Here is a 27,285-nt window from a genome sequence, read left to right as displayed (position 1 = left end):
AGTATGTTAAAAAAAAAAAAAAAAAAAAAACAAGGGACGCCTGGGTGGCTCAGCAGTTGAGCATCTTCTGCCTGTGTCTCTGCCTCTCTCTCTGTGTCTCGCACAAATAAATAAAATTTAAAACAAACAAACAAACAAAAACAAAACAAGGGACGGCTGGGTGGCTCAGCAGTTGAGCATCTGCCTTCAGCTCAGGGCATGATCCCGGGGTCCTGGGATCGAGTCCCACATCAGGCTCCCTGCATGGAGCCTGCTTCTCCTTCTGTCGATGTCTTTGCCTCTCTCTGTGTGTCTCTCATGAATAAATAAATAACATCTTAAAAAAACACACACACACAACTGGGATATAAGGAGCAGTAGCATCTTCATCTAAAACAGAGAAGTCTCAAGGAGGCATTTTATAGCTAAAGCAGCTGTAAATCTCAGAGTTTTAAAAACAGACCAATTCTGAAGACTGAGGCCATTTTTAGATCATATCTCCCAATTTGTATTTTAAGATGTGGAGACCATAAAGTTCATAGTTGTGTCATGTGGAAGAGAGGTGGCATTTTGTGCATGAAATATATCTTCACCTTCAAGTATTCCAACTTAGACCCCTTTTCAATGCTTATTTCTAAAAGTATGGCCACCATGATAGATGTATAAATATCTGAAGGGCTGTCAAGTGAAAGAGAACACATTTGGAAATAGAAGGATATATAGTTCTTATAACAAAGTAAGGACTTCCTAAAAATGAAATGTATAGGAAACCAAGAAAAAGAACATAATCTCCATCACCAGAGAAATTCATATATTGTTAGCTGGATGACTCATAGGGAATCTTGCAAAGGGGATTATCAAAATGGTAATTAGGCTGGATAAGCTTTAAAATTTATTGTATTGCCATGATCCTGTACGACTACAATAATACATGACTCCCCCCATACACATAAATGCTTCCTTTCACATACAACACATAAATGATAAGTTCCAAAGTTAGACTTGTCTAATTCTGTTTGCCAGAGAATCCAGGAACTAGAAGCTACTTTGTACAATGCTCTGCAGCAAGAAACTGTTATCAAGTTTGGTGAATTATTAAGTGAAAAACAGCAAGAGGAGCTGAGGACAGCAGTAGAAAAGTTACGGCGGCAGATGCTGAGGAAGAGCAGAGAGTATGACTGTCAGATTCTTCAGGAGAGAATGGAGCTCTTACAGCAAGCCCATCAGGTGAGGACTGAGTCATACATCTGTGTAGGGTTGGTACTAGCAAATGGGACTTAGTACTAAGTTCATGGTACTAAGTATGGGTGTGGAGGAGCCCAGGAGCTATAAACTATTTTCAGAAACTAAAATAACTGTTGCTTTCCACCTAGACTCAGAGACAGGACAGTTTTGTAATGATTCAGTCTTAAGAAAATTGGCAGTTCGGAAGCATTTCATACTGCTACTATTTTGGGAACTACTTTTGTCATGAAATAGCCTTTGAATCTCCTGGAGCATGATTAGCTCCCTTATGCAGAGAAGCAAGACTCTCCCCGCAGGACAGAAATAATGCCTCCGTCCTGTTACTCATCCCAGTCCATAACCTAGCCTGATCCAATAATCGGAATAGGGTGAAAGAGAAGAGGAGCCTCCTTTTTTATTCCCAGAACAAACAGCAATACCAACAAAGCCTGGAAGCTGCTCCTTAAGCTGGCATTTGCTATGTCAGGAACTAAACTTACATCATTGCATTTAATCTGCACAATAGCCCACTGAGGTAAGTACTCTTATGATCGAAATTAAGGAGATAATGATACTGAAGATAAGAGTGCTTAAATTTGTCCAAGGGACACAAATAGCTTGCTCCAGAGCCAGCATGCCAGCTCAGGTGGGCATGACTCTACACCAGTGCATATAACCACTGCACTACACTGTTATATGCAGCTTGACATATCCATGGTTTATGGGACTCATCGATCAGCAAGGCTCAAGAGACCCTCAATTTATAGCCAAAATTCTTAATTCCAACTCTTAGTTCATGTCTTAGCTTGACAGGTGAGGACTAGGGTCCTGGTCAAAAAGCAGATTTCAAAAGAATTCCAAAATTGATAGTGCCAGGCTGTAGTATTTGGTACTCAGAAGCTGAGACAGGTAACTGCTACGAAACCGAGATGGACTGTAGAAGTAAGAATCCTGTGGTTTTCGCAGATCAAGGTGAGTAGAAAAGGAACAGGTTATTTTATGACACCAATCAGAACAGTTTATGGGGAACATGATACTCAGCACACTTTCTGTGTAGCCAGGAGTTTTGTGAATCTTTACAGTTAGATTATCCAAGCTAACAGGGGACCCGAAGCCATGAGTCCTGGAGATGGTGAAGACATGCGTGTTTGTTTCAGTGCCTCCTTCACATTCTGTCATAAAATTTAGGATTTTGACCCTGGAAAGCGTTTTTAAATCCTTTAATCATAGATTCACTGGCACCGTTAGTTGGGGAATCAAAGTGTTCTCTGCATAAATTTCTTCTGCTACAACAGCATTTAATTAATATCAACAAATCAGTTGTGCCATGGAAATGCAGCAGTATTTATTTTTAAGATGTACAAATAAGTACCTAAATTTATTTATGATGAAAACCTTGTCATCCCTTTTGAGTCTTTAACCAGCTAAGGGGATTCACCCCTAAAAGACATGGTTTTGTTTGCTTTGTTCTAAGTTATGAGTCTGAACTGATAGGTACATTACATATTTTTAAGCCTCAGAGATTCACATTGAAAGTCTGTATCTCCCAAACAAATGGTCACTAGAAAATGCCTTTTCTAGTTATTTCTTACTCTTTTTCTGCTGTTATTGTCAAATAGTAATTGATCAGTAGTTTTGATTTAAGTGGTTTATTCCAGAAGGTGTTGGCAAGAATTTGTCATATATCAGCATTTAATCCAGTTAAATCCTAGAGCATATCACTAACTATTCATTGGACATTTTTGTTTGAATGTTTCACAGTGAACCCATATGAAACAGATCTAAATATGCGTTCTTATCCTAATTACTTCTCCCTTCTTCCCATCTGCCTGCCTTGGTCAGTAGAATTACCATACCCCAAAGCACTCAGGCTGGAAACCCTGGAGTCCTCTTTGTCCTTTATCTCCAATAGTTAAGAGAGCACTACATCCAACTAGCATTTCTCCTGAAATGTTTTTGAAGCTGTTACATTTTGTCCGCACTTGTAACCGCAGGCATATGCAGGGCCCTTCAGTGCTGCAACAGGCCCAGGTCCTGCCAGGTGTCCTCTGCTGTAACCCACCTCTATCATCTCTGCATTTAGCCAGTCCGATGCTTAAGTGCACTTCCTAGACTTTGAATACCATGCCAGACATAGAGAATTCACATAGACTCTGCCTTTACAAAGTTTAGGATCCACTCATGAAGTCACAGGAGACTAATAGAAAGAAAAATCATTAAAATTGGTATCTTTTGACAAGTGGCATAAAAAATCATAGGCAGTATACCACAGGGACGCAGTTGTGAGGAAGAGTCCCAGCTCTCCTCTCTTTAGTTCATTGTGTGTATCACTGCACATTCTTTCCCCTTTTATGATGGTACATTCTTCCTCAGAAACCTCCATGATCCCAATTTCCAGTGGAGTCTGGTGCTATGCAAGTCTCTCCAGGTCCTTCATTATCTGGCTACCCCTTCCCTAAAAACCTGATCTGATGGGACACCTGGGTGGCTCAGTGGTTGAGCATCTGCCTTTGGCTCAGGGTGTGATCCCGGGGTCTAAGGCTCGAGTCCCACGTTGGGCTCCCTGCGGAGAGCCTACTTCTCCCTCTGCCTGTGTCTCTGCATCTCTCTCTGTGTGTGCCTCATGAATAAATAAATTAAATCTTTTTAAAAATTAAAAAAAGAGCAGCCCTGGTGGCTCAGCGGGTTTGGCGCCGCCTCCAGTCCAGGGCGTGATCCTGGAGACCCGGGATCGAGTCCCACATTGGGCTCCCTGCATGGAGCCTGCTTCTCCCTCTGCCTGTGTCTCTGCCTCTCTCTCTCTCTGTCTCTATGAATAAATAAATAAAATGTTTAAAAAATAATAAAATAATAAAAATAAAAAAAAAAAAACACCCTGATCTGAGATGATCTCCAGAGCATACATTACTCTACTCATGCAGAACTCTTCCTGGTACCACTTGAGCCATGACTCCCACCTCCAAGCCTTCACCTTAAAATCCCCTTCAGTGTCTGTTTCATTTATCCAAATGTTTTCATTTTTCCAGTCCCAGTTTAAGATCTAATTCAAGATCTTCTCCCTGCTAATAATGGACTGCATATGACTAAAAATAAAAAATCTGTACTCCATACCCTGTTACACAGTCTTTCAAAACCATATGGAGGGCCTGCTTGGGCCAGATACTAGAAATGTGATGGTGGACAAAGACATAAAGGTAGTCACTGCTCTCATCTATCCTATAGATGAAAAGGGCCAAAGCAACAACACAAAAAACAATGACCAAGGCAAATAAGAGAGTATCAATAAGTGCTGTGAAGAAAAGTATACAAAGTTTGTGTGATTTTGGGAATGGGATTCACCACTTTAGACTGTCTCCTCAAATTAGGCCTCTCTGAAGCTGTCTAAAATCAGAGAGACCAGCCACACAAAGATTTTGGCAAAGTGTCCCAGAAGATAGGGACAAGAGTCTAAGTCTCTATTGTGGGAACATTTGGAATTTTTAAGGAACAGAGAGAAGGCCATAAAAATGGAGCATATAGGGACACCTGGGTGGCTCAGTGGTTAAGCTTCTGCCTTTGGCTCAGGGCATGATCCTGGAGTCCAGGGATCAAGTCCTGCATCTGGCTCCCTGTGGGAAGCCTGCTTCTCCCTCTTCCTGTGTCTCTGCCTTCCTCTCTGTATCTCTCATGAATAAATAAATAAAACCTTTAAAAAAAAATGGAGCATATAAAGCCAAGAGGAAGTGGATGTGAGGTGAAGTTGAGTGGTAAGACAAGGCTAAATCATGTTGGCCTTGAAGGAATTTGGTGAGTACAGCTTAGATACATCCCATTCATTCTTATTCCTCTTCCTCTCCCCCATAAATTCAGGGACTGCCCTGATTATTTCACATGTCAGGAGTGCACAAAGCTGCTGTAGATGGATGTGCTAAAATAGAAACAGGAAGAGCTGGCAGGAAGCTGTCACACCAGGGCTGATGCGGACAACAATGATTTGGTGCACTTTTTAGCAATACAGATAAGATAGGTAGAAAAGGGATCTGTTTTGGACCTGACAGGGTACCTTCTTGGGTTGGATGGCAAGTGGATGGGAAGGGGAAAAAAAAAATAAAGCATGTAGCACACTATGCTCTATAGCATAAATAACTCATGCAATCAACACATATAGGCAGCTTCTTTATGCTCAACACTGTACTAGTTACTAGAGATTGGTGGTAAAGTTAAACCTGGTTGTGCCACTGTTTACCTTTTCTACTTGAAAAGGTAATTATAGGGCAGCCCCCGTGGCACAGCGGTTTAGCGCCACCTGCAGCCCGGGGTGTGATCCTGGGGACCCGGGATTGAGCCCCACGTCGGGCTCCCTGTATGGAGCCTGCTTCTTCCTCTGCCTGTGTCTCTCTGCCTCTCTCTCCTCTCTCTGAGTAAATAAATAAAAAATCTTTAAAAAAAAAAAAAAGTAATTATATTATATCCCCTGGTTTTCCTTGTGTTTTAAACTTTGTCTCCCCATCTGATGGAATGACTCTTCAAGGTCAAGAACTAACTATCATCCACACTCTCCATTACATCCAGCAAAGTCCTGTCCTCTGTAGGAGGCTGCCCAAAAAGCACACACTTAACGGCAGAATAGACACTGCAGTAATCTCACAGGTCCATGAATTTATTGATATAATACTTGCCTCCACATCCAATAGACATAGCAAGGAATTACATGCATACTCAAGATGGAAATGTCTAAAAAATTATTCTCTTATTGTGTATCTTTAATGCCTGGAAATATACACAAGCATACACATCACTCCCAAGCATACACACCATTAGCTTCCAGGCCCATTCTCTTACCCAGCATTCATTGTCCTATAATTTCAAGGTCAGCCTTGATAATCTGTCTGATGGAAACTCCTCATCTTCTCCTACACAAACCTCAGCCCCTTCCCTTCATTTTATTTATTTATTTTTTTAAGCCCCTTCCCTTTAAAGCAGACTACTCAGTCTCTTCATTCCCTGCATTTGGTCAGATGATTCTTTATGGTAGAGAGCTGTCCTATGTATCCTCCTGGGCTCTACCCATTCGATGCTGGTTGCAACCTCCATCCCAGTGTGATTAGTGACCACATGTGATTCAAAAATGTCTAGACAGTCAGATAGTGAAGATGGTTGCACCACTTTATGAATATTCTAAAACCACTGAATTATATACTTCCTATTAAATTGACTAACTTTAAAAGATGGCCGGTCATAGCCAAATGGCCCCTGAAGGCAGAGTCAGCCTCAATTGAGAACCACTGTGTCAGAGAAAAGGGAGATAGATTTCCAAGTTCAAGTATTCTTTGTACTAGCTTCCCCTTTTTCTCCCCACATTGCATTATAAAAACCTCTCTTTATATATTACCACCTCATTTAGCTTCTACTGCTTTCTTCTCAGACTCCAATTCCCCATTTTCTGATTATTCCCAAAAGAGGCATTAAATAACAAGCCTACACTCTATACCCATGTGCCTTGAACATAAAAAGCCTTTAGATTGCTGGATCGAAATTTGAAGACTGTTTTTCACTTGCAAATAATTGTCTATGTAATGTTGACTTCAAATCTGTGCTATTTAAATCCCTGCAATTTTGTTAAATAGTTGACAAGTAAGTTCAGAAACAGTTCTGGAACTAACATTTTTGTCTTTAGGATTACTTGTGCTATTTTTGCTATTTGGCTTTCCCCTAATTTAATCAATTCCCTCCGTGGAATTTTTGGTGAGTGTAAGCTGTTCTGTTTTCTGAGAACTGGCAAATCCTGTTTTGTGATGAAATTCCACCCTGAGGCAGAGTTGAAATGAGGTTGGAAAGAAAGAGTAGCAAAAAGCAGCAGGATTGTCTGCATTTGTGTGCAGCACCTTCAGCTCTATTTACTGTGGTAATAAACAACCAAAAATCCCAGTCCAAATGGCTAATGACAAAGTTAGCTTTTGCTTATTAGTTCTGGAACGTACTGCTGTCTCTATGAGGAAGTGGCATTCCCACTTCTTTCTCCTACTTACATTCCACTGGGCAAACAGGTCTTATGGCCAAGCCCAAAAGCAGTGGGGTGAGAACTACCCTACCTCACAGGGATGGAGTCTGCAGGGATGGGCACAATAGACAGGGGCAGCAAATTAAAAAATATATGTATAATCAATGCAGTGCTTTTGCACCACAAGTATGGATCATTTTTGAAACAACAATCTCCTGGATATGGAAAAACGTATTTGTGATGTTTCCAGCTATGAGTACTAGTGTTAATTTTTTCATAGCAAGTTCTGTGTTGTAGGTTGGTGAATAGTCCTCTTGTTAATCCCCACTAACTCTTTGGTTTGTTTTATTTTTTTCCTTCTTCAGCGAATTCGTGACTTAGAAGATAAAACAGATATTCAGAAACGACAGATAAAGGACTTAGAAGAAAAGGTATGTGTTAAATTCAATATGAATTTCAGTCTTTAAGTTTTAGGTCTGAAAATACTGAGTCTCACTCACTTTGTTCTGTTTCTTCTCAGTTAGCGTGTATCGTGCACAGGCAGGTGTAGTCACGGTCAGTATGACCTTCACGACCAGGCAGGCACCCACATTCTAGCAAAGCTTCTGCTTTCAGCAGCCTCACCTGGACATGTTTGCCTTTTGTGTTAATTCCTATTCTTTTCTGAAATGTTTTCTTTCCTGTTTCCTCTTTCTTACTTCGTTTCCTTTCCAAAACTTTCTTTTGAGTTTTGTGACTCTACTTTGGCTTTTCCTTTAAAAGCCTTTTAAAGCCCTTTTAAAGAAAAAAAAATCACTCTTATCATTCTTCATAAAAAGCCCTTTCTTCTTCCTTGTGCTGTGGTGTCCCCTTGACAGTAAGCCCAGAAACTTAGGTTGGTGGGTGATAATTATGCCTTCATGTCACTTCCCCCAGTGGCCTGAAAGAGCCCTCCAAGTCAACCAACAGTTTCAGGGGTAAAGCATAGTAGTTCTGAAAGAGGGCATTTGTGGATGTGCAGGACAGGAGAAGGGAGAGGACTCCCACAGGGCTGCTAAACAAGCTGCAGTGAGGTAAACAGTCCTACACAACAGAGTTCTCCTACCGGTGATGCCAGGAGCACTGTGTTAGGAACACAGCAGTGATGGCGAGAGGCTTTCTCCAGAGTTCCAGGCTGAATTCCTGTGTTGCAAAAGAACGTGGCTATTTTGCAGCATATCCCGTGGGTACCCAAGAAGAAAACAGCAAACCATCTGCCATTTTTGAGACAATGAGCAGGATTTTATTCATCCCGGTTGCTTCTGTCGTTCTCCGTATGTATGAAATCACAGGGAGTCGGTAGGGGCCAGTAGTAGCCAGACCATCAGCAGCTGGATTATTACATAGGCTGGGTCTTCCCATATCTACCTGACCTTGGGTATGTGACTTAGACTTGTATCTAAGCCTTACCGATAAAATAGGGATGATAAACCTTGCCCTCACCTCCTTTCATGGGTTTCACAGAGAGCCACTGAAGTCACTTAAGTGAAAATGATGAAACAGGGTGTTCCACTAAAAAGTGTGATCTTTTTAAATTTCCAAACAAAGTACACATCCTCTGCAATTTTAAATTTGAATGGTCCTCATTTCCAGACTGTGCTGTGCAGCCCTGTAGAACTGAATGAGGCAAAGGTAAAGTGCCATCAGCCAAGGTCTGAGTCTCACTTCCCAGCATTTGGCAGGAAGACCCATAGGAGGCAGAGATTGTTCCCAGCTTCCCTGGTTCTCAAAGCACATGACTCAGGTCTTCCATTTTCCACATTTTTGATTGGCTAGCTCTTGGTCCTAGTCATTTTCCGTGCCGACAGAAGGAGGAAGTCAGAGTTCAAACCAGAAAACTTTAGTTTGGTTCAGTCCCTATTCGTCTAAGGAAAAAGAAACTAAAAGGGGGGGGGGGGTGTGTGTGTGGATTTTTTAAATATCTGTTAATGTCATTACCCTAGGCATTTTCTTAATAAACCTCCTGGAAATTTTAGGAGGAGGGAGATTATGTCCCCTGTCAGAATTCCCTGACCTTGCCACATCACAGATATGAACTTAAACATTTATAAAAATGAGGTAATGTACCTACTAGTAAACAGGATTCTTTAGCTATCAAAACAGTATAATCCACATATAGTAGTAAATTAAGCCACTTCAAAACAATCCAGTTGGTTTCTGACTGGAGATTTGATTGAGAAATGAGGTGTGTGACACAATTCTACCCCCTTGACCCCCATTCTCACACACAAGCCTGGACAAAATGCTAAAGATCACTTACATCAGAAATACTCTTCTTTCTTTTCCCTGTGGTGTTTGAACACCTACTGAGAGTACCTTAAATACCATTCTTCATTCCTAATTTCCATGTACACAGTATAGGTATCTGTCACATGATAGCCACAGACAGCAGGACTGCCTCAGGCTTGCAGCTTTCCCTCATCCCAAGCACCTCCATGTTCATCGGCTTCACTGACTCCCATGCAGAGTCACTCTGTGAGACAGGCACAGTGGATGTCAGGATCTCCTTTCATGCAGATAATATAACAACAGCTTCAAAGAGATTAAACAATTTGCCTGGGACCGCATAACCATTCTGTGGCCAATCAAGCGCAGAGGTCTAGGTGCTGCATTGGGCTCATCACATTGCCTGGACAAAGAATCTCATTGCCAGTGACACAGTGATGGGCATTTCCTGATGCTCAGAAAGGTAGCACTGACATCTGACCTCAGAGGAGCAGTGGAAGCCTCCCATCCCCTTCATCTTCTTTTGCTACGGGCCTCATTTTACCACTCTCCATCTTCAAGGAGTGAAAACAAGGGACAGAGTTTCTGCTTTCCTGACTAAAGAACAGTCACCAATACATGGCTCCTAGCACCATGTTTATAACTTGTCCCTACAATTTTGCTACAGTAAAACAAGGGTCCTATAAATAGTGGCACTACAGGACACATGCAAATAACACGCTCAACATGAGAACGCCATAGACAACTCTTATTCAAAAATGTTATGTCCAACAGAATGCCCCTGAAGTGTGGTAAAAAGGTTAAAGAGTGACTCTGATTCACCAAGGAAATTGATATTTGAAATAAAAGCTGATTTGACTTGTGACTTTTAATAATTAGTTGGTTATGTAGGGCTGCCCTGATGTAATTACTAATAGCGTCCCCCCATTTCTCTACCTCAGAAGTATCCCACTGTGGATGATTTAGTATATGGTTACCTTACATATTAATATTTTTCCTGCTATGCCTTACTCCTAAAACCTGTCACATTAACCGAGCAGTGATAGCATTAAGTGATTAAACGTATGCTTTGATCATATTTTTGTATTTTTAGCAGACCCTGCCACACATTAACAAACTGACAATAATATGGAACGAAGTAGGACTTGGCAGGGCTAAATTCCAGGCTTTATTATGCCGTAAAATTACAGGCAGTTAGACTCTTGACTAACTGTTCGGTGCTTATTTTTTTCATTGATAGAATTAGGGGCTTATATCTACTATCTATTAGACCCCCTCCGAATCCCAAAATGTATGAGCTGATGTTAGTTGACACCAATTATTCATTTCATTACTTTGCCAATAGATAAGTAAAACATACAGTTTTTTTAAACAAGAGGTTCTTGGGGTGTATGTGACAATGGTCAGACTTGAACAAAGTGGAAAAGCTTGAGGTTTTGTACGACATGAATGACACTACAGAAATTCAGATTTACATAATCTTCTTCTTTTTCTTCTGCAGTTTCTGTTTCTATTCTTGTTCTTCTCTCTTGCCTTTATTCTATGGCCTTGATGTCAAGGTGCCTCTTACAGGTAAGATTTCATTTAATTCTCAAAATGTGGTTCTAAGAGGTATGTGATCAGAAGGATGCTGCATACGGTTACTATGCCCATGTTTGTTTGTTTTTTTTAAAAAGCAAATCCATGAGGTTTGATTAGCTCAAATGCCATAAAATGAGGAAAAGGTCACCTGAAACTAATGTAACATTGTGTGTTGACTGTGCTTCAATTAAAAAAATTAAAATTAAAAAAGTGAGAAACAGATCCAGTCCACTTGGGTGATTATTAAGGAAATAAAGGAACCATCAAGTATTGTGGAAATTGAGAATTTTGTTCTAGGTAACTGTATTGCTTTAGGAGGTCATGATGTCTGTGGAGGTCAGTGTTCTTATCAGTCTTTCATTGTGTGGAAAAAGTTGCTTCCCTATCTGCAAATGAAGAAATATGCGTATGTGTTTAATATCCCTTCCAGCTTGAAAATTCTGATTCTTTAAGTCTAACAAGCTAAAAATGACTGATTACTTTTAACCCCTTCTCCCAGTCTGACTTGATTAGAACTCTGAAAAGCAGATTATTCAGTGAAATTGGATCTTCTTTTCATATAAGACCACTTTCAGTGCCAATTTAGAAAAATAAGAGTTTTATTATTACTAAGTGATCAAGTCTGTGTCTCACGAATACATGCATAAGTAATCTTGACACTGATTCCCAATGTTATGAAAAATACAGATTCCAAGTCCTTACCTCTAACTTAACGGACCAGGTTACTGGAGATGGAGGTGAGTAGCAAGGTGGGAGAGGTGGAGAGCAAGGAATAATCTGTTTTGTTTTGTTTTGTTTTTTTATAATCTGTGTTTTGAATAACCATACCAGGTGATTCTGACGTCTACAGAAACCATAACTCATGTTATCATCATTTAAAAACAAGGAAAGGCCATGTGTTCTTCCAAATCTGTGTATCATGGTCTGCATCAACTTTGGTGTTTCTATAGTATCACACGGGGATCTTTCCTGGACCTTATGTTATTCAACATTTTCTATAGCAAGTAGAAAAATAGAGAAGAGATACTTTCTCTCTCCATGAGTATCATCTGTTGCCTAGATGGGGAACTGACAAGCAAAAATGTTTTAGAATGACCTGATACAAGGAAGGATTTGAGCAAATATGCCCAGGAAGTTTACATCCGTATATAACCAACACTCTGGCTTTATTCCATCTTCCAAAAGAGTTTCTATTCCAACTGACAGCCATCCTTTGTCTGGCAATTAGGATAGTAGCCTTGCAGAACATTAGGAGGAGGACTGAGTCTCTTAAATTGAATGAGAATAAGGGCGCCCAGGTGGCTCAATTGGTTAAGTGTCCAACTCTTGATTTCGGCCCAGGTCATGATCTCAGAGGCCTGAGATCGAGCCCCATGTGGATCCTGCTTAAGAGTCTCTCTCCTCTCTCCCTCTACTCCTCCCCCTTCCCACTCACTCACTCCCTTAAAAAAAAATTTTTTTTTGATAGAAAATATATAAACAAAATGGATAAGATTTTCTAGGAAAGTTTAGGAATGGCTAGAATGTCAGAAAATGAATAGCCCTCCCCAAACAAGAATAATAAAGAAATAAACAGGACAAAGTTTAGTGAAACACAAGTACTATGTGATAGTTGAGGGAAGAATCAAAACTCATAAATACTAGTTAGAAAATGAGTAGGTTTGAATATTCTCATCAGTGATGGCTAACACTTACATGCCAGGGGCTATCCTAACAATCAATAAAATAGTCCTCACATGACCTCCTCTAAAGGCGGTGCTGATTTTATTCCTTTCTTTACAGTTGGAGAAACACCAACACAGGACTTACCCAAGGCTGTAGAGCTACAATTGGCAGGACTGGCATTTGTACCCAGACAGCCTCGCTCTAGAGGCTTTTAGCCACTTACAAACCACCATCCTGCCTCACAAAGGAAAGAGGGCATTTCTCTCACATTGTGAGCACCATTTACATTCATATGTATCAACAGTCAGGGGTGTCTTTTGCAGTGTGGGTAGTACTGCTTGGCTATGAGGTTTTGAATTTACAATGCACTCATCTCTATACCTTTTTCCTTTTTTGTGTGACTCTTTGAGGGTTGTACGAAATTTACTTTGCTTTTCTTCCAGAGTAGCACATAACTGACACTTAGTAATTGTTGAGTGAAGTCATGATTATAATTAATAATAATATAGCAAATTAAGGTAACAATCTGGGGAATCTAAAATATGTATAGGAAGATGGCTGAGTAGTTTAGAGTTACAACTTTGAAGTTAGATACTCTGTTAAGTTTGGATCCTTTCATTTACAAGCTATGTCATGGTAAATTAATCCACCTTAGATGAGGTTTCCTATTCTGTAAAATAGTTATATTACCTCAATGTGGTATATTACATTGAGAGAACTAAATGAGATCATACGTATAAAGGACTTACCACAATGCTTGAAACATAGTTCAATAATCAGCAACTCCTAGCTATTATTATTTTTAAAAGTTAGCTTTCACATTTTCTGAATTTGTCAATATAAAAAATTCAAAATTATAACTTCTAGAAGTGCCTGGGTGGCTTAGTCAGTTAAGCTTCCAACTTAGCATTCTGGGATCAGGCTCCACCTTGGGTTCTACACTCAGCGAGGAATCTGCTTCTCTGCCTCTGTCTCTCTCTCTCCCTGTCTCTCTCTCTGCCTGCAAGTACTCTCTCTCTAAAACAAAGAAATGTCTTTAAAAAAAGAAAAAAGAAATTATAATCTCTAACATTACCAAGTGGTTTACCACCTAAACCAGAACAAGTATTTGCCTTTTCGTCTCCTCTTTTCAGGGAGTAATCTCTATTTAAAGAAGACATGACTGGAAATAGATCAATGCCACTTTTATCTCCAAAGCAGATAAGAGAGAGATAGGAAGAAGTAAGGGAGATAAACATTTGGCTTGTCGGCACGGAGTAAGGCTTACTACACATAACCATAAAAATCTTTTTCCTACTAAATTAAGGATTTATGTTCTGCTCTTAAACCCAAGACTAACTTAAATTATATGTAAAGTGGCCCTTAAAGTGGAGCCACTCATGGTTTTTTTTTTTTTCTGTTAGCAATTATAACACCTAAGTCATTTTTATCAGTGATCTAGAAGATACTAAAGGGTCCCAAGGCACCCTTACTGCTCTCAGTGGTTGCTAAATGGTGCAGCTCCACAGATTACACTGGGACTTTTATCTTAAGCAAGGGAACCCCAGGTAGGAGGGTTTTTAGGAGATATCATCTGCCTATGCATTCTGTATATTTATTCTAAATAAATAGTGTACCACAAATTCTTTCATGTCAGTTATACAGGGAGACAAAGGAAAGAAGAAAATGAGAGGAATACAGAAATAGCTATCACCAGGTTATTGTTATATTCATCATAATGACCCATTGAAAATCCTCTTCTTCTGAAGAGGGACGTGTTAATGAAGAACATAATGGAACCAGCTCTGTTCATTATGAAGTTTGGAAGACCAGACAGAGAACAGGTGATCATGATTCTTCATCTATATATTCAAGTTCACTGTGGTTTTTTAAAGGTTTTATTTATTTATTTGAGACAGAGAGAGAGAGAGCACAAGCATGAGGGCGAGGGAGAAGCAGGCTCCTTGTGGAGCAGGGAGCCCAATGTGGGGCTCAATCCCAGGACCCAGGATCATGACTGGAGCCAAAGGCAGACACTTAACTGACTGAGCCACCCAGGTACCCCTCTAATTCATTTTTCTTCATCCTTATTGTTTTTTTAAGATTTTATTTGTTTATTCATGAGAGACACAGAGAGAGAGAGAGAGAGAGGCAGAAACAGAGGCAGGCTCCACACAGGGAGCCTGATGTGGGACTCGATCCCAGGGCTCCAGGATCACACCCTGAGCCGAAGGCAAAGGCTCAACCACTGAGCCACCCAGGCATCCCCCCTAGCTTATTTTTAATGATTCTAGTGTCAACCATGGACACTTGAACTATCTTGATAGCTCAGTATTTTCACTTCCTGCCTAATAACATAAAACATGTTAAAAGACACATAATACTGTATTATTGTTCTGATTTTTAAAAGCTAAAAAAAATATACTGTACTATAAAAACAGCCAGTCAATTATTTACAAATTCTCCATTAAAATATGCAAATAGGGCAACCCAGGTGGCTCAGCGGTTTAGCGCTGCCTTCAGCCCAGGGCGTGATCCTGGAGACCCAGAATCGAGTCCCACGTCGTCGGACTCCCTGCATGGGGCCTGTTTCTCCCTCTGCCTGTGTCTCTGCCTCTCTCTGTGTGTGTCTTTCATGAATAAATAAATAAAATTTAAAAAAAATAATAATAAAATAAAATAAAATATGCAAATATTTACTTCTTATTACATTTATATTTTTTCGATCCCTCCTCCTGCCAAGGCCTATAGGCGGCCTATGGAAAACAAATGGCAATATGACTCTACTATATTTATTGTTTAAAATGAAGAATTTTGTCCCTTATTCTTTTATATTGGTAAGAGAAAGAGATAAGATGAATCATTTATATGCCAGTTAATCAGTCTTTCTTTATGTAGATTATCTACTGGTCTTCATCTAGTTATATTGAGACTGTTTCCCTTTCTGTCTTATACATTAGACTATTAAGAAAGCATAGAATAGGGCTTATGCTTTATCTTTGTATTTTCAAGTCCACAACAGTGTCTTATATATACTAGGCACTGAATACATTTTGACAGATGGACTGATGGGAAGACAGATGAATGAGTAAATGGTTGGGTAAATGAATGGGAAAGCAGATTTGTGACAGGTTAGATCAGAGCCTTGGATAGCGTGGTAGTGTTATCTGATGATTATCCAATTTGTTCTTTATGTGTCATTGGAGAATAACTTTAAGAACAAGTGAACAAAGGAAAGAATACATGAACAAATACATTCTCCCCCAACTCCCTGTGGGGATGCCCTACTCACCTGGCTCAATGCTTCTCCACTGTACACTCTTATAACTCACTCTCCAGGAGTTATAGGAGCAAATCTAATCATGCCCCCTTCCTGAGAAAACATCATCATTAGAGTGAAATCCCATTCCCTTAACATGGCCAACAGAGCCTGGTGTGGTCTAACTGCAGACAATCCCTTGGGCTTTCTCTTGATCTAGGAGCTTCCTTAACGAGCCTTAGTCCCTTCTACCTACCACAGGAGTTTGCCCATGCAGTCCTTGTGTGCACAGTACTTTCAGCCCTGCTTTGTCTAGAAAACGCCTACTCACTTCTCCTTCAGATCTCAGCTCACTTGTGATTCCTGCAGGGAGGTCTTCCTTGATTTCACTCCCAGCCAAATTTTACATGCATTTGGGTTGTTTTGGTTTTTGTAGTTAATTGATGCCTCTATTCCTCATTGTATATAGGTTCATGAGGGCCAGGATCATCATGTAGTCTTCATATGATAACCCCAATACCCAGATAGTGCCTAGCTTGTAGTTGACAATCCATAAATACTTCTTAATGATAGTGATGATATTACGGTAAAGAAGGGGAAGAAGACATCTGTTCTGTGGTTGAACGAATGCATTTCATATCTATTATTTAATAGAGAGATCCTACAAAATAGATACTATTATACCTCTCTAATATATATTTCTAATATTAATTTCTTAATTAATAGGCACCTAGGTGGCTCTGTCAGTTAAGCATCTGCCTTCAGCTCAAGTCATGATCCCAGGGTCCTGGGATCAAGCCCCATTTTGGACTCCCTGCTCAGCTGGGAGCCTGCTGCATCTCCCTCTCTCTGCCTGCCAGTCCCCCTGGTTATGTTCTCTCTCCGTCAAATAAATAAATAAAATCTTAATAAATAAATAAATATCGATTTCTTAATATAAAAAATTATCAAGTAATAGCATCTACTGTTTTCAGAAGGATTAAGTGACCTTATATAAGTGAAGCAACCACTATAGTACTTGGCACATAGAAAGACTCATAAAAAGCCAAGTTGCTAAGACATACTAAGCATTCTGTCTTGGATCCTGCATTATGAGATGTGCTTCTGTCTACTTTGACCACATTTCCCACACAATCATCAACTAGTGAATATCCATTTGTCCTACCCATCTCGATGTAAAATCAGGGACTCAGGGAAGCCTTCTCTGATCCTCTGACTTCACTTACATTTCATTCAGTGTTATCTGTCCTTCTCACTAGGACTCTCATAGGCCACCTACCTAACAGGGTCAGTTTCCGCATCTGTAAGCTGGAGATAATAGTAAGAGCTACCCTTTACTGAATATTTTGCTGTATGATAAATTGTTTATGAGGGTTGATAGAATGAAAGGTTCAGGAAGGCCCTTTTGAGGGTCTGGCTGGTACAGTCGGTTGGGTGGTGGCACCCTTGACAGAGACCTCCGAAGCAGGAAGAGGGAGTGACTACTGTCCCGGATTTGGGGTTATTTATAACTTGAGATCAGGAGGTAGCTACAGTTTGTATTTAGAGGCAATCAATATGCTTCTAAATATGTGTCCTATAAAGGATCTAAACTAGCTTCCAGCAGGTAGAAAACCCTAAAGAATGGTAAACATAAGTAGCCTGTCAACTGAACCCGACTAATATTTGCTAAGTGTCATCTGTGAACCAGGCAGTGTGGTGGGTACTTGGATACTGGAGTCACAAGTCAGAAATGATATAATTGTTCTCATTCACTTATAGTCTGGTGGCATGTAGTAAACTCTCAGAAATGATAGCTGCAATCACTGTTTACAGAAGAGGAAGCTAAAGCTCAATGATGTTAAGCAACCCATTATTAGGAATCCCCGAGGCTCTGTCGTATCTGAAGGGCCTTCTCAGTCAAAGGTGAATTCATATTCTGTACAGCTTTAGTTACAGTGTACTGACCTTTGGTTTACTGAGAATGGGTCATCAATGGTGGGCCCATTGGGTAGCCCTTCAGTTATTCGGAATGCTCATTTGAATAAATGTGGCTCTGCTCCGAGTTCCTTTACTGATACTCAATGTACAGAAATGTAATATTCTAGGAGACTGCCTATACGTCCATTTATTTTTTTAAAGAAACCAATGTGGTTTTACTCAAAGGATGGGCTTTACTTCAGTTGTGACAGGCAGAAATGATGCCTATGTACTTGGAAACAATTGAACTCTGAGAATATATAAATTGAAAGTTTGTAAGTAAAAGACTTTCTATGTTCACATATTTAATTTATACATACAAACATACATATACTGTATATATTTTATATATGTATTATATACACACACACCTTAAAGTATCTTTTATATACATTAAGATCCATTCTCTTCTCTACCAGGGAATGTAGAAATATTACAGTTGTAACTAGTTGCTTGGGTCTCTCAACTCAGTGGGATGTAAATACGAACACTACCTATTTTTCTCAAAACATGGCTTTCACTCAGGTTCTAATTTTCCTCTCTTTAATAAATCTTAAGCTGGTTCTCCAGTTTTTCAGTTCTTGTGTGTCTAGCTCAATTTAAAATTCAACCTCAGGTCCTGTTTAATCTCATTTCTTCTCTATCCCAGGTATAGGACAAGTTCATGATCTGGCTCTAAGAGATCTCTCCCTCTTCCCTCTTCAAAGCTGGGTTCTCCTAGAGGGCAGGGAAAAGGGAAAGGGAAAAGGGTTCATGCTTCTCAACTGCATTGACAGTGGTTGTGACCCTCTCCCTGATGGTTGATGCTGTTTCTCTGGCTGTTACTGACCAGTTCTTGACATCCTGTCTATGAGAGGTGATGAAAGACTGGCCATTAGGGGAACATATATGTGAGTTCTCCAGAAGCTGTGCAGGGCATGCCCACAGCAGTATTCCCTGACCGGCTGAGACCAGCTCTTCCTCAGCTATTCTGAGTCTCAACATTGGTGCTGCCAGCCACAGCATCTTGCTAGGAAGAAAGCTACTGCCCCTGTCTCTGCCCTATCATCCCTCTCAAGTTCTTGCCCAGCTAGACAAAGGAAGATGTGCAATAGATGAGCATTGCTCTGTGTTTGGGCAGCAGAACATAAGTCCTATTTGTACAAGCACCACCAATCTCTGTTTATGCCATTCGCTACCCATCCCTCCCTCCTGCATCTCAACCACTGCACTTCCTTCCTACTAGTTCCCCCTCTGTGACTCTGTCACTCCTTCTTTCATGTCTAGTCTTTAGGAGCAAAGTAGGCCTGCAAATAGGAACTCAAATATTTCTGACTTGCTCTGATTGCAGGAATTCTTTTGAATCTTTAATTTCTCTCTGGTTGTTGGACTAGAAGCCTTCCTGGTACTAAGTGCCTCCCACCACTTTGGATCTTGATTGCTATTTCTGGGCACCAGTAAAATCCTGCTACAGAATTAGTATTTTTGTTTTATAAGTGGAGAAATTAAGGCTTAGAGAATTTAAATAACTTATCCTTGGATGTGCAGTGAAAAAATGGAAATCCTATTTTTCTCCATCCATGTTTTTCAGACTCTGAAGGCCATGTCTTTAAGCAGCACATGATAGAATGTTCTGTATACCAACTCTGGCTTTTTTGGGGAAGAGAGTAGTAAAGCCTTAACTTATAACCAAGCGAACACCCAGACACTAAAAGAGAAATAGGGCGAGGAGTCCTAACTGGTATAGTCCAGGGAAGTACCTTGTCAGGAATATCTGGAGCCAATTAAGAAACCTTAATGGCATAACTCCCAGGGAATCCCCAGGTCAGGACCTCAGGGTGGAGACCACCTGCCACTGGATACAATTGTTGAGAAGGAAGTATGACATAAAAGTAAGTCACTGAAGGGCATAGACAGACATGCTTTTTTCAATAATATTATATTTATATTTGGGAGTATGATAATTCATTTGAGTTTCTTAAGGTATTGTCTTGGAAGGCCTCAGAAGAAAAGGCCACAGTGATCATTGCTGATACATCAGGCCGCTTATTATGAACCAAGACCTGTCCATCACTTTATGTACATATATAACCCTTGAAATCAATCATTCTCTTTTCTCATTTAAGATTAATTAAGCTCAGAGCCATAATTTACGTAACTTGCATTAAATCATAGAGCTCCAAGAGGTGGTAAAGAATAATTTTTTGTGTGGGAAAAAAAAAAGAATTTTTTTTTCCTGTTTCAGCTAATGACAGAAATGATGATTTAAGAATTTTCCCTCTATTTTACAGAGTAACCGAAAACACGGATAAGACCCCAGAAAGGCAGATGCTTCTAGACCTTCCAAGATGGCAGAAATGTTTACAGCAGTGAGAGGGAGATCAAAAAAGCTAAGAACTACCCTGTAGCCAGGACTACAACTGTGTATTTTAAAGCCATTATCCAAGGTTTCTTACTTGACAGTTCCCACATGACCCTGTTGAAAATCTACAATATATGCTGCATTTAATGAAACATGTATATGTCAAACCAGAAGAAAAGACCAATAGACGTAAAATGTGTAAAGGAAAAAAAAAATCAGCAATGGCAACAGTTTCAGCAGATCAAAGAAAGATGTGTCTTGGGCATGGAACCAAAGTTACAAAGAAACACTGTACCCCTGCCGTGCAGGGGGATCCATCCTTTTAATGTAACCACACCCCTTGGAAACACTAGTCCTGAAATCGACATTTTAAAAAAAATCAAAACAAACAAACAAGGGTGGGCGGGGAACGAAGCCCGAGGAATACCTATGAGGAGCTATTTACAATAAAATGTTTCATTTGAAAAGTCTGGTTTCTTACTACAGGGATTTGCTTTTTGTCTTTATTAGTCTCAAACTCAGGAACAGCGAATGCGAATGGGAAGGAACGCGGTCTCCCCGTTTGTTTTTCTGCAAGAGGTGCAGCTTGTGGGGGGCATCCCTCCACGGTGATGAGAAGCGGACCCCGGGGGCCAGCCCCCCCAACACTGGCAGCAAGGCCAGGGAGCGCAGGAGTGGAGCTGAGATCAAAGCAGATTCCGTGCGGCCTTGGCCTGGTCACATGTGCCCCCCGGACAGACGGACATCGTTCCCACTGACACCCTGAGCCACAGGCTCCCTGACTCCTGTTGAGGACGCAATGCCAGAGAGCAGCTCTCGATCAGCCTCCAAAACACTGGTCTTCGTATGGCCTGCAGGCAAATATGTTCTGTGATTCAAGTAAGAACATGCTAGAGGTGAAAAGTAAACTCAGTTTGCTACAGAGATGTGACTATAAAACAGGATTAGGATTTTTTTTTAAGTCACCTGATATGCCTAGAGCATTCTGACCTCTTGTCCTTTAGACTGATGACATTTTTTTTTTTCCAGAGAGCTGACAGCAGCAAGATAGCTCTACCTTTTTTATACAGAAGTAACGTATGTTACGGATAAGGTCGTTTTGTACCAGAGACGAGTAGAAGACCAGTACTTCTTCCTAAATTACGTAATACTGAGTCTTGGATTCAGCTCTGAGAGCCAATAAGTGTTCCTGAAAAGCGAATTTTACACCTCATTTACTGTAGATAACAAAACAGCCTCAATTTTTCAAGTTGTCAAGGTTTTATTTACAGGGCTAGATTTCCCATGCATAAGGAGTGTGTGTAGGGAGCCAGAAACCCTGTCTATGAAACACTACACAAATCCTTCCACATGCCAGTTCCGTATTTTATTCTTTGGTTTTCAGCCCTGGCGTTTTCCAAGCCAGACCAGTAACTGAAGAATATGCAAGAAAGGCTACAATGCTGGGGTCCCACGATTTATCCTTCTATTTACTGCTGACCCAGGTGTCTTCAGCCCAGTCACTTAACCTCTCTGTGCCTCAGTCTCCTCATCTGCAAAATGAGGTTAAATGCTTTTTCATAAATTTTTTTTTTTTTTTTTTTGCAATTCTGGAACAAGAGGTGCTTAAAGTAGCACAAAGTGCTTTGTAAAAATATGACTGCTATCTTATTCGACTTTCTTGTATTGTTGAGAAAGAGTCCCCCATGTAATAAAATAGTGCTTCAGTTTGGTTAAATCTAAGCACTGCAGCACTGAAGCTTTCCCATCAAATAACCTGGGATATTGCTAGCAATAAAGGTTGGGAGATCTAGAGCCGAGATCTCTAATAACCCATAGTAAATAGATCACCTCATGCTTTTGAACAAGATAGAAGAACATCATTTCACTGATAAGCATCTCCTAGCTCTCCTTATTGCATATGCATGCCATGATACCAAAACTCCACTTTTAACGTAGGAAAGCCAACTATGAAATCGAGGCGTGGAGTAAAGTGATGGTATCGCATAATTAGTCTGGTCATCCCTTTCATTTTGGGGGAGATCTACAGAAATAGGTCCTACTGGGAATATACAAAATAATTATCCTGCTGGATTCTTTATTCAACGGGATAGTTTCTTCACTAATTAGGAAGAGCACATTCGTTGTGCAGGCAATGTGAAAGAAGGTGCCACCACAGTGTGTGACTCAACCCTTTCAAATCTCCGCATATAGGGAACGGGATAAATTACTCTTCCTTTGACTTTTTCTCTTCTGCTCTTTATTGGTCATTCTAGGATCCATCTGAGCAAATTCATACTCCATCTGCTATATCAAACCTACTTTCCTTCTCCTCATCTTGCTTTTTTTCACCAAAACTTGTATGTTAAATTTTATATACAAATGCTGACTTTGATTTAAATGATTAGAAACATTTGCAAAAATAGTACAGCTTGATCATGGACCTTATCTGCTATAAATCTGATTGTATCACACACAAAAAATCATAGAAGAGCAATACAGGTAGGATGACCATCTAAGCAGCTTTACAAGTGTTTAGGGCAAATGGAGATAGGAGGGATTCTTACTTTTTGTTTAACATACAGGACATAAGCAAAGTTCTCTAGATTTAGGCTAAAAGGTGATATTTTTGCCAAGTCTTACTCCTGACACACCATTGGATGAGGCTAAATATTTTGATAAGTACATCTCTGTTATTCATTTCGACAATTATAAAAACATTAACAAAATTGTAAAGCTGTGCTTCACTCATGGACCCATAGGAGTAAATCATATTTCAATGAATGCTTCCCTTGCATATGATGTTCAGCAATAGTACAAAGTGTCTCATTAGTAATGGAAAGGCTGAATGTGGCTCCACTTCTTACAGAGAGTACATAATCCCCACTCTGATCTTTAATTGCTGCATCTGAGCTATTCTGACACGTTTGGCCAATGAATTAATAGAACAGCATTCTTCAGGGTTCATTTACTTACTTTTTCTTAACCAAGTATTCATCTCTTGGAAAATAAACATAACTGGCGATATTAAAGAATCGTTTGACATAAACAAAAGCCCTGATTGGACAGTTATTCAGGACAGGAAAATTTCTATGAGGAAATAAAAAATTGAAAACTATATTTGGCTATCATACTAAAAAGCCTCTATTATTAAATTGACTGTCTAGCCATTTTACTCTAATGCCACTCAAATTTTGTTTTAGGAAACACTAGAATGTGCTGAAAATAAGTGTCAGATCCCCTTTTTTAAAAATTTTATTTAAATTCAATTTGCCGGGCAGCCCCGGTGGCACAGTGATTTGGTGCCGCCTGCAGCCTGGGGTGTGATCCTGGGGACCTGGAATCGAGTCCCACATCGGGCTCCCTGCATGGAGCCTGCTTCTCCCTCTCCCTCTGCCTGTGTCTCTGCCTCTCTTTCTCTGTGTCTATGAATAAATAAATAAAATCTTTTAAAAAATAAATAAATAAATTCAATTTGCCAAATTATAGCCCTTTTAACCTATGTCATATAAAGGAAATTATTGCCAGTGGTGAAGTTTTAGGTGTGTAAGAATAAATTTTGCTTTGACTTTTCTTCCATTCACAAATAACTGTCACATAGGTGGCCTGGTTCTTCAGTAGGATAGAGATGATGTAGAGGGCTCATGGGTCATCACTGGAGGTAGAAAGGGGACATTTGTTTCTCTGCTAGTATGGAAGAAATAAACTTTTGCCAAATAATTTTTGCTACAGTATTTTATTTCAATTAAATTTTTGTTTAAAATAAATCTTTGATAAACTTGTTCCTTTTTTGCCTATTTATTGTCAACTTTTTCTGTAAATCCATTGTGTAATTCACATGTTTAATGTCTTCAATGTAACCCATAAATTCATTGTTTCAAAATGAAGTGTTTTTGAAAAACTGCCTAGGTTTTCATGGGAACTGTAAAAACGATCTTTATCAGTTTTGTGTTAATGTTTAAAATAATTGGATTGTGTGTGTTATGTTACATCAAAATGAATGGGCAGCATAGGCATTTTATTTTCTAAATATTTAATTGCATTTTTTGATCTGTCAAAGAGTGGGACTATATATGTATGTATATATGCATATGTATACAAATATATGTGTATATACATATATATACACACATTTATCTACTATATTGAAAAAGTTCAATATAACTTCTGAGAGATTAATCAAAGCAAATCTTTGATGACTTTATGTCATGAGCTAATACTTACAGGATGGGCCCAAGCCTCTCCTTAAGTGGACTTCTTACTTTTGAAAGGGAAAAAAGTAGGTCACAAGGTCTTACAGGACAAAAGCTTCCATTCTGCTCAACTGCCTTGTCATTTCTGTACAATATATTACCTTGAGACTGAATTTCAGGTGTATTGGTGAGAGGATTCAGACATAATAGGAGGTTGGAGTTGATCCTCTAATTCCATTTCAGTACTGGGCAGGGCAGGTTTCACATTCCTTTGCTGCCTTTAATTTGGTAGTTCAGTTCTTCCTATATAAACCTTCTGTTGTTGAAAGTCCAAGTCCCGTGTTTAATCAAGTTACTAAAGATATACTTTGAGGAATAATGTGGCAAAAATAGAACGATTATAATTTGCTATATTCATCTTAGTGTAGCATGCTCAGAGGTGGCAGTGATTGATTGGGTGAAGTTCCCTGTTTTTGCATTTGTGTTTTTGCTTTGAGGTCTTTGCACCCATGCTTATATTTCCATCCTTGTTATATCTAAGTTCTGTAGGATGGAAGTGGTGTAGACAAACAATTTTGAGTCCAACTTTGCCTACAATCCAGACTCTACAAACTTGCTTAAGTGTGGGTAATGCAATTTCCCCAAAGCACATCCCCAGCATCCATTAATATCATCAATCACTTAGATTTGACTGACATCTCACAAAATGTGCCTATTTTCCCCCATTCACTATAGTAACTTCCTACAACGAGACAGATCAAAATCCAAACGCTTTTATAAATATGTGATGTACATATATACACATATATATTCTGTACATAGATGATGATGTGAGCGCTTAATGTGTACTTCCGTCCTAGGATTGAGGACTTGAGGAAGGGGTTTTTCTATGCTGCTAGGTAACTCATATTTTCAGTTAACATCTGGTGTCTGTGCTCTTCTCCTCCTTCCCTGCCTCTTCTCCCTCCTCCTCCTCCACCTTCTGTTCACTACCACGATTCCCTGATGTTGACTGAGGCGAAGAACTACTCATTGGCTTTCCAGTCACCTAGACCCATAAACCAGCCTGGTAGTGATGCCAGTGGTTTTCTAGGAAGAGCAACAGAAAGTCTGGTACAATCTACAGTATTAATATCACCCAAATGTCCCATAATTTTATCAGCTAGAAATCTCATTCCAACAAGGGTTCATGCATGTTTTAACCTTCAAGATCCAATTCTATGGGGACTCAAGAAGAGAGCCAATGTATTTGAATACATAATTCCCCAGATGCCTACTGCGTTCATGTAGCCAGGGGAACCAGTTTCTCAGAGCTGTCATCCAATCAACTGCCTCATTTGGGGCTCTTTATCTCCATCTCATTAGCATGACTCCATATATTGGTTCAGTGCTTGTTTATTAATGGGAGAAAAATATAGATGGACTGAATTTCACCAGGATGATCCCCTGAAGTACACTGAACATGTACATGTACTGTATGTATTACCGTAGAGATTGGAATCAATTTATTGTATGTAAAGTTTTATGAATGGTTATTTTATAATTTATGTATTTAATATAGGAATCAATGAGCTCTGGTGTTTTAGTTTATATAAAAATAAAACAAGCTGCATTTTTTAAAACTTTATCTTGCATTGTTCACAGATTCTTGGTTTTGCTTGGTTTAACAGTACTACTTTTGGAAAACAAGGTAAAGCAAGTCAGAGCTATCGGTATAATGTCAGTGATCAGATTCTACATCAAGGATAGTAAATAGGATTTTCCTCATCTATTTACTCTAAATTTTTTATTGTACCTGCCAGGGGGCACTGTGGTGAAGAGTCCAAGGCAGAATTTACATTTTTGAGGAGAGAACTGTGATCATTTAGCCTGCCTGCTCTGAGTATAATTTGGGAAAGAATCTTGCCAGGTATTTGCCATCCTTAATCCAGATACTATTTCTTTTCCTTTATTCACCTACCTTTTTTGCCCTACCATATAGAGCCACTAGACGGAGCTAGTTAACAAAGATTATTTTGTGAGCATCCATTATGTACCAATCCTTATGGCCTGGCATACATGGGTCTACCCTCAAAGTGCTTCCGGATTAATGTGGGAAACAATCCACGTATGCATGAAACAAAGAACCGAGATGGCACACTATGAGGTAAAGTTTTGTGTAGTTCAGAACTACTATAAATAATATTGCTGTTTGGGGGTGGGCTTGAAAAACCCATGCTGAGACAGTCTCTTCTTTTAGTTGCACCCATTTATCTTTAATGTCAGCAAACTTTAGTTGCCTTAAGTGCTTTAGCAACAAGTATTGCTCATCAGTTGATTACAACCTTCTGTTACTCATTTATAGGAGCCATCTGTGTGCCATGTCAGACCCTTAAACAGAGAAGAATAAAACATAACCCCAGTCCTCAAGACATCACAATCTACGTTATCTGATGAAGACTTACAACTGACTGAGCCTCCTTGAAAAAGGTGCCAAGTATATCAACATGCCAAGCAATAGCCAGTTACTATTATGGATTCTATCTAATATTTTTAATGAAAAGCTCTGTTTTGATGAACTCTAGTTCTGATACATAAATATGCCACCATGTCAACAACTTAACTGGCTTATCCTAGCTCAAGAAGGTACGCTTGGGTCTCCTGGAGACAGAGAAGGGGATGGGAGACACTTCCTACCACAATGGCAGGGAGATGAGTAAACATCCACTGGGCCCACGTGAAGGGACTCCTCCTACCTCTCAGGATACAGTTCTTCGTCTTCCCTCCAGGTGAGCAAGTCCAACTACAGAAGTGCAGATATGGGGCACCTGGGTGGCTCAGTCGGTTAAGAGTCTGCCTTCAGCTCAGGTCATGGTCCCAGGGTCCCGTGAATAGAGCCCATTGTCCGGCTCCCTGCTCAGCG

General features: G+C 39.8%; 1 protein-coding gene across 23 annotated transcripts in view; it reads left to right on the top strand.

Annotated features, from left to right (window-relative positions):
- JAKMIP2 (janus kinase and microtubule interacting protein 2) overlaps positions 1-26,010 on the top strand; it is a 177,827-nt gene extending 151,817 nt beyond the window's left edge. For 20 of the 23 annotated variants that reach the window (XM_077897771.1, XM_077897767.1, XM_077897754.1 and 17 more), the window contains 4 exons: positions 1,003-1,206; positions 7,549-7,614; positions 10,929-10,999; positions 20,141-20,678. In XM_077897771.1, coding sequence (XP_077753897.1) covers positions 1,003-1,206; positions 7,549-7,614; positions 10,929-10,979 — 321 coding nt within the window. In that variant the 3' untranslated portion in view covers positions 10,980-10,999; positions 20,141-20,678. Of the gene's footprint in view, positions 1-1,002; positions 1,207-7,548; positions 7,615-10,928; positions 11,000-14,309; positions 14,497-20,140; positions 20,679-20,721 lie in introns of those variants that run through there. The other 3 variants (XR_013379731.1, XM_077897752.1, XM_077897773.1) reach the window with 3 other exon arrangements.
- Positions 26,011-27,285: the final 1,275 nt, after the last annotated feature.

The sequence above is a fragment of the Canis aureus genome, chromosome 5 (genome assembly GCF_053574225.1).
Source record: "Canis aureus isolate CA01 chromosome 5, VMU_Caureus_v.1.0, whole genome shotgun sequence".
NCBI lineage: Eukaryota > Metazoa > Chordata > Mammalia > Carnivora > Canidae > Canis > Canis aureus.
Note: the sequence above shows the minus strand (reverse complement) of the source record. Positions and strands in the feature narration are given on the sequence as shown.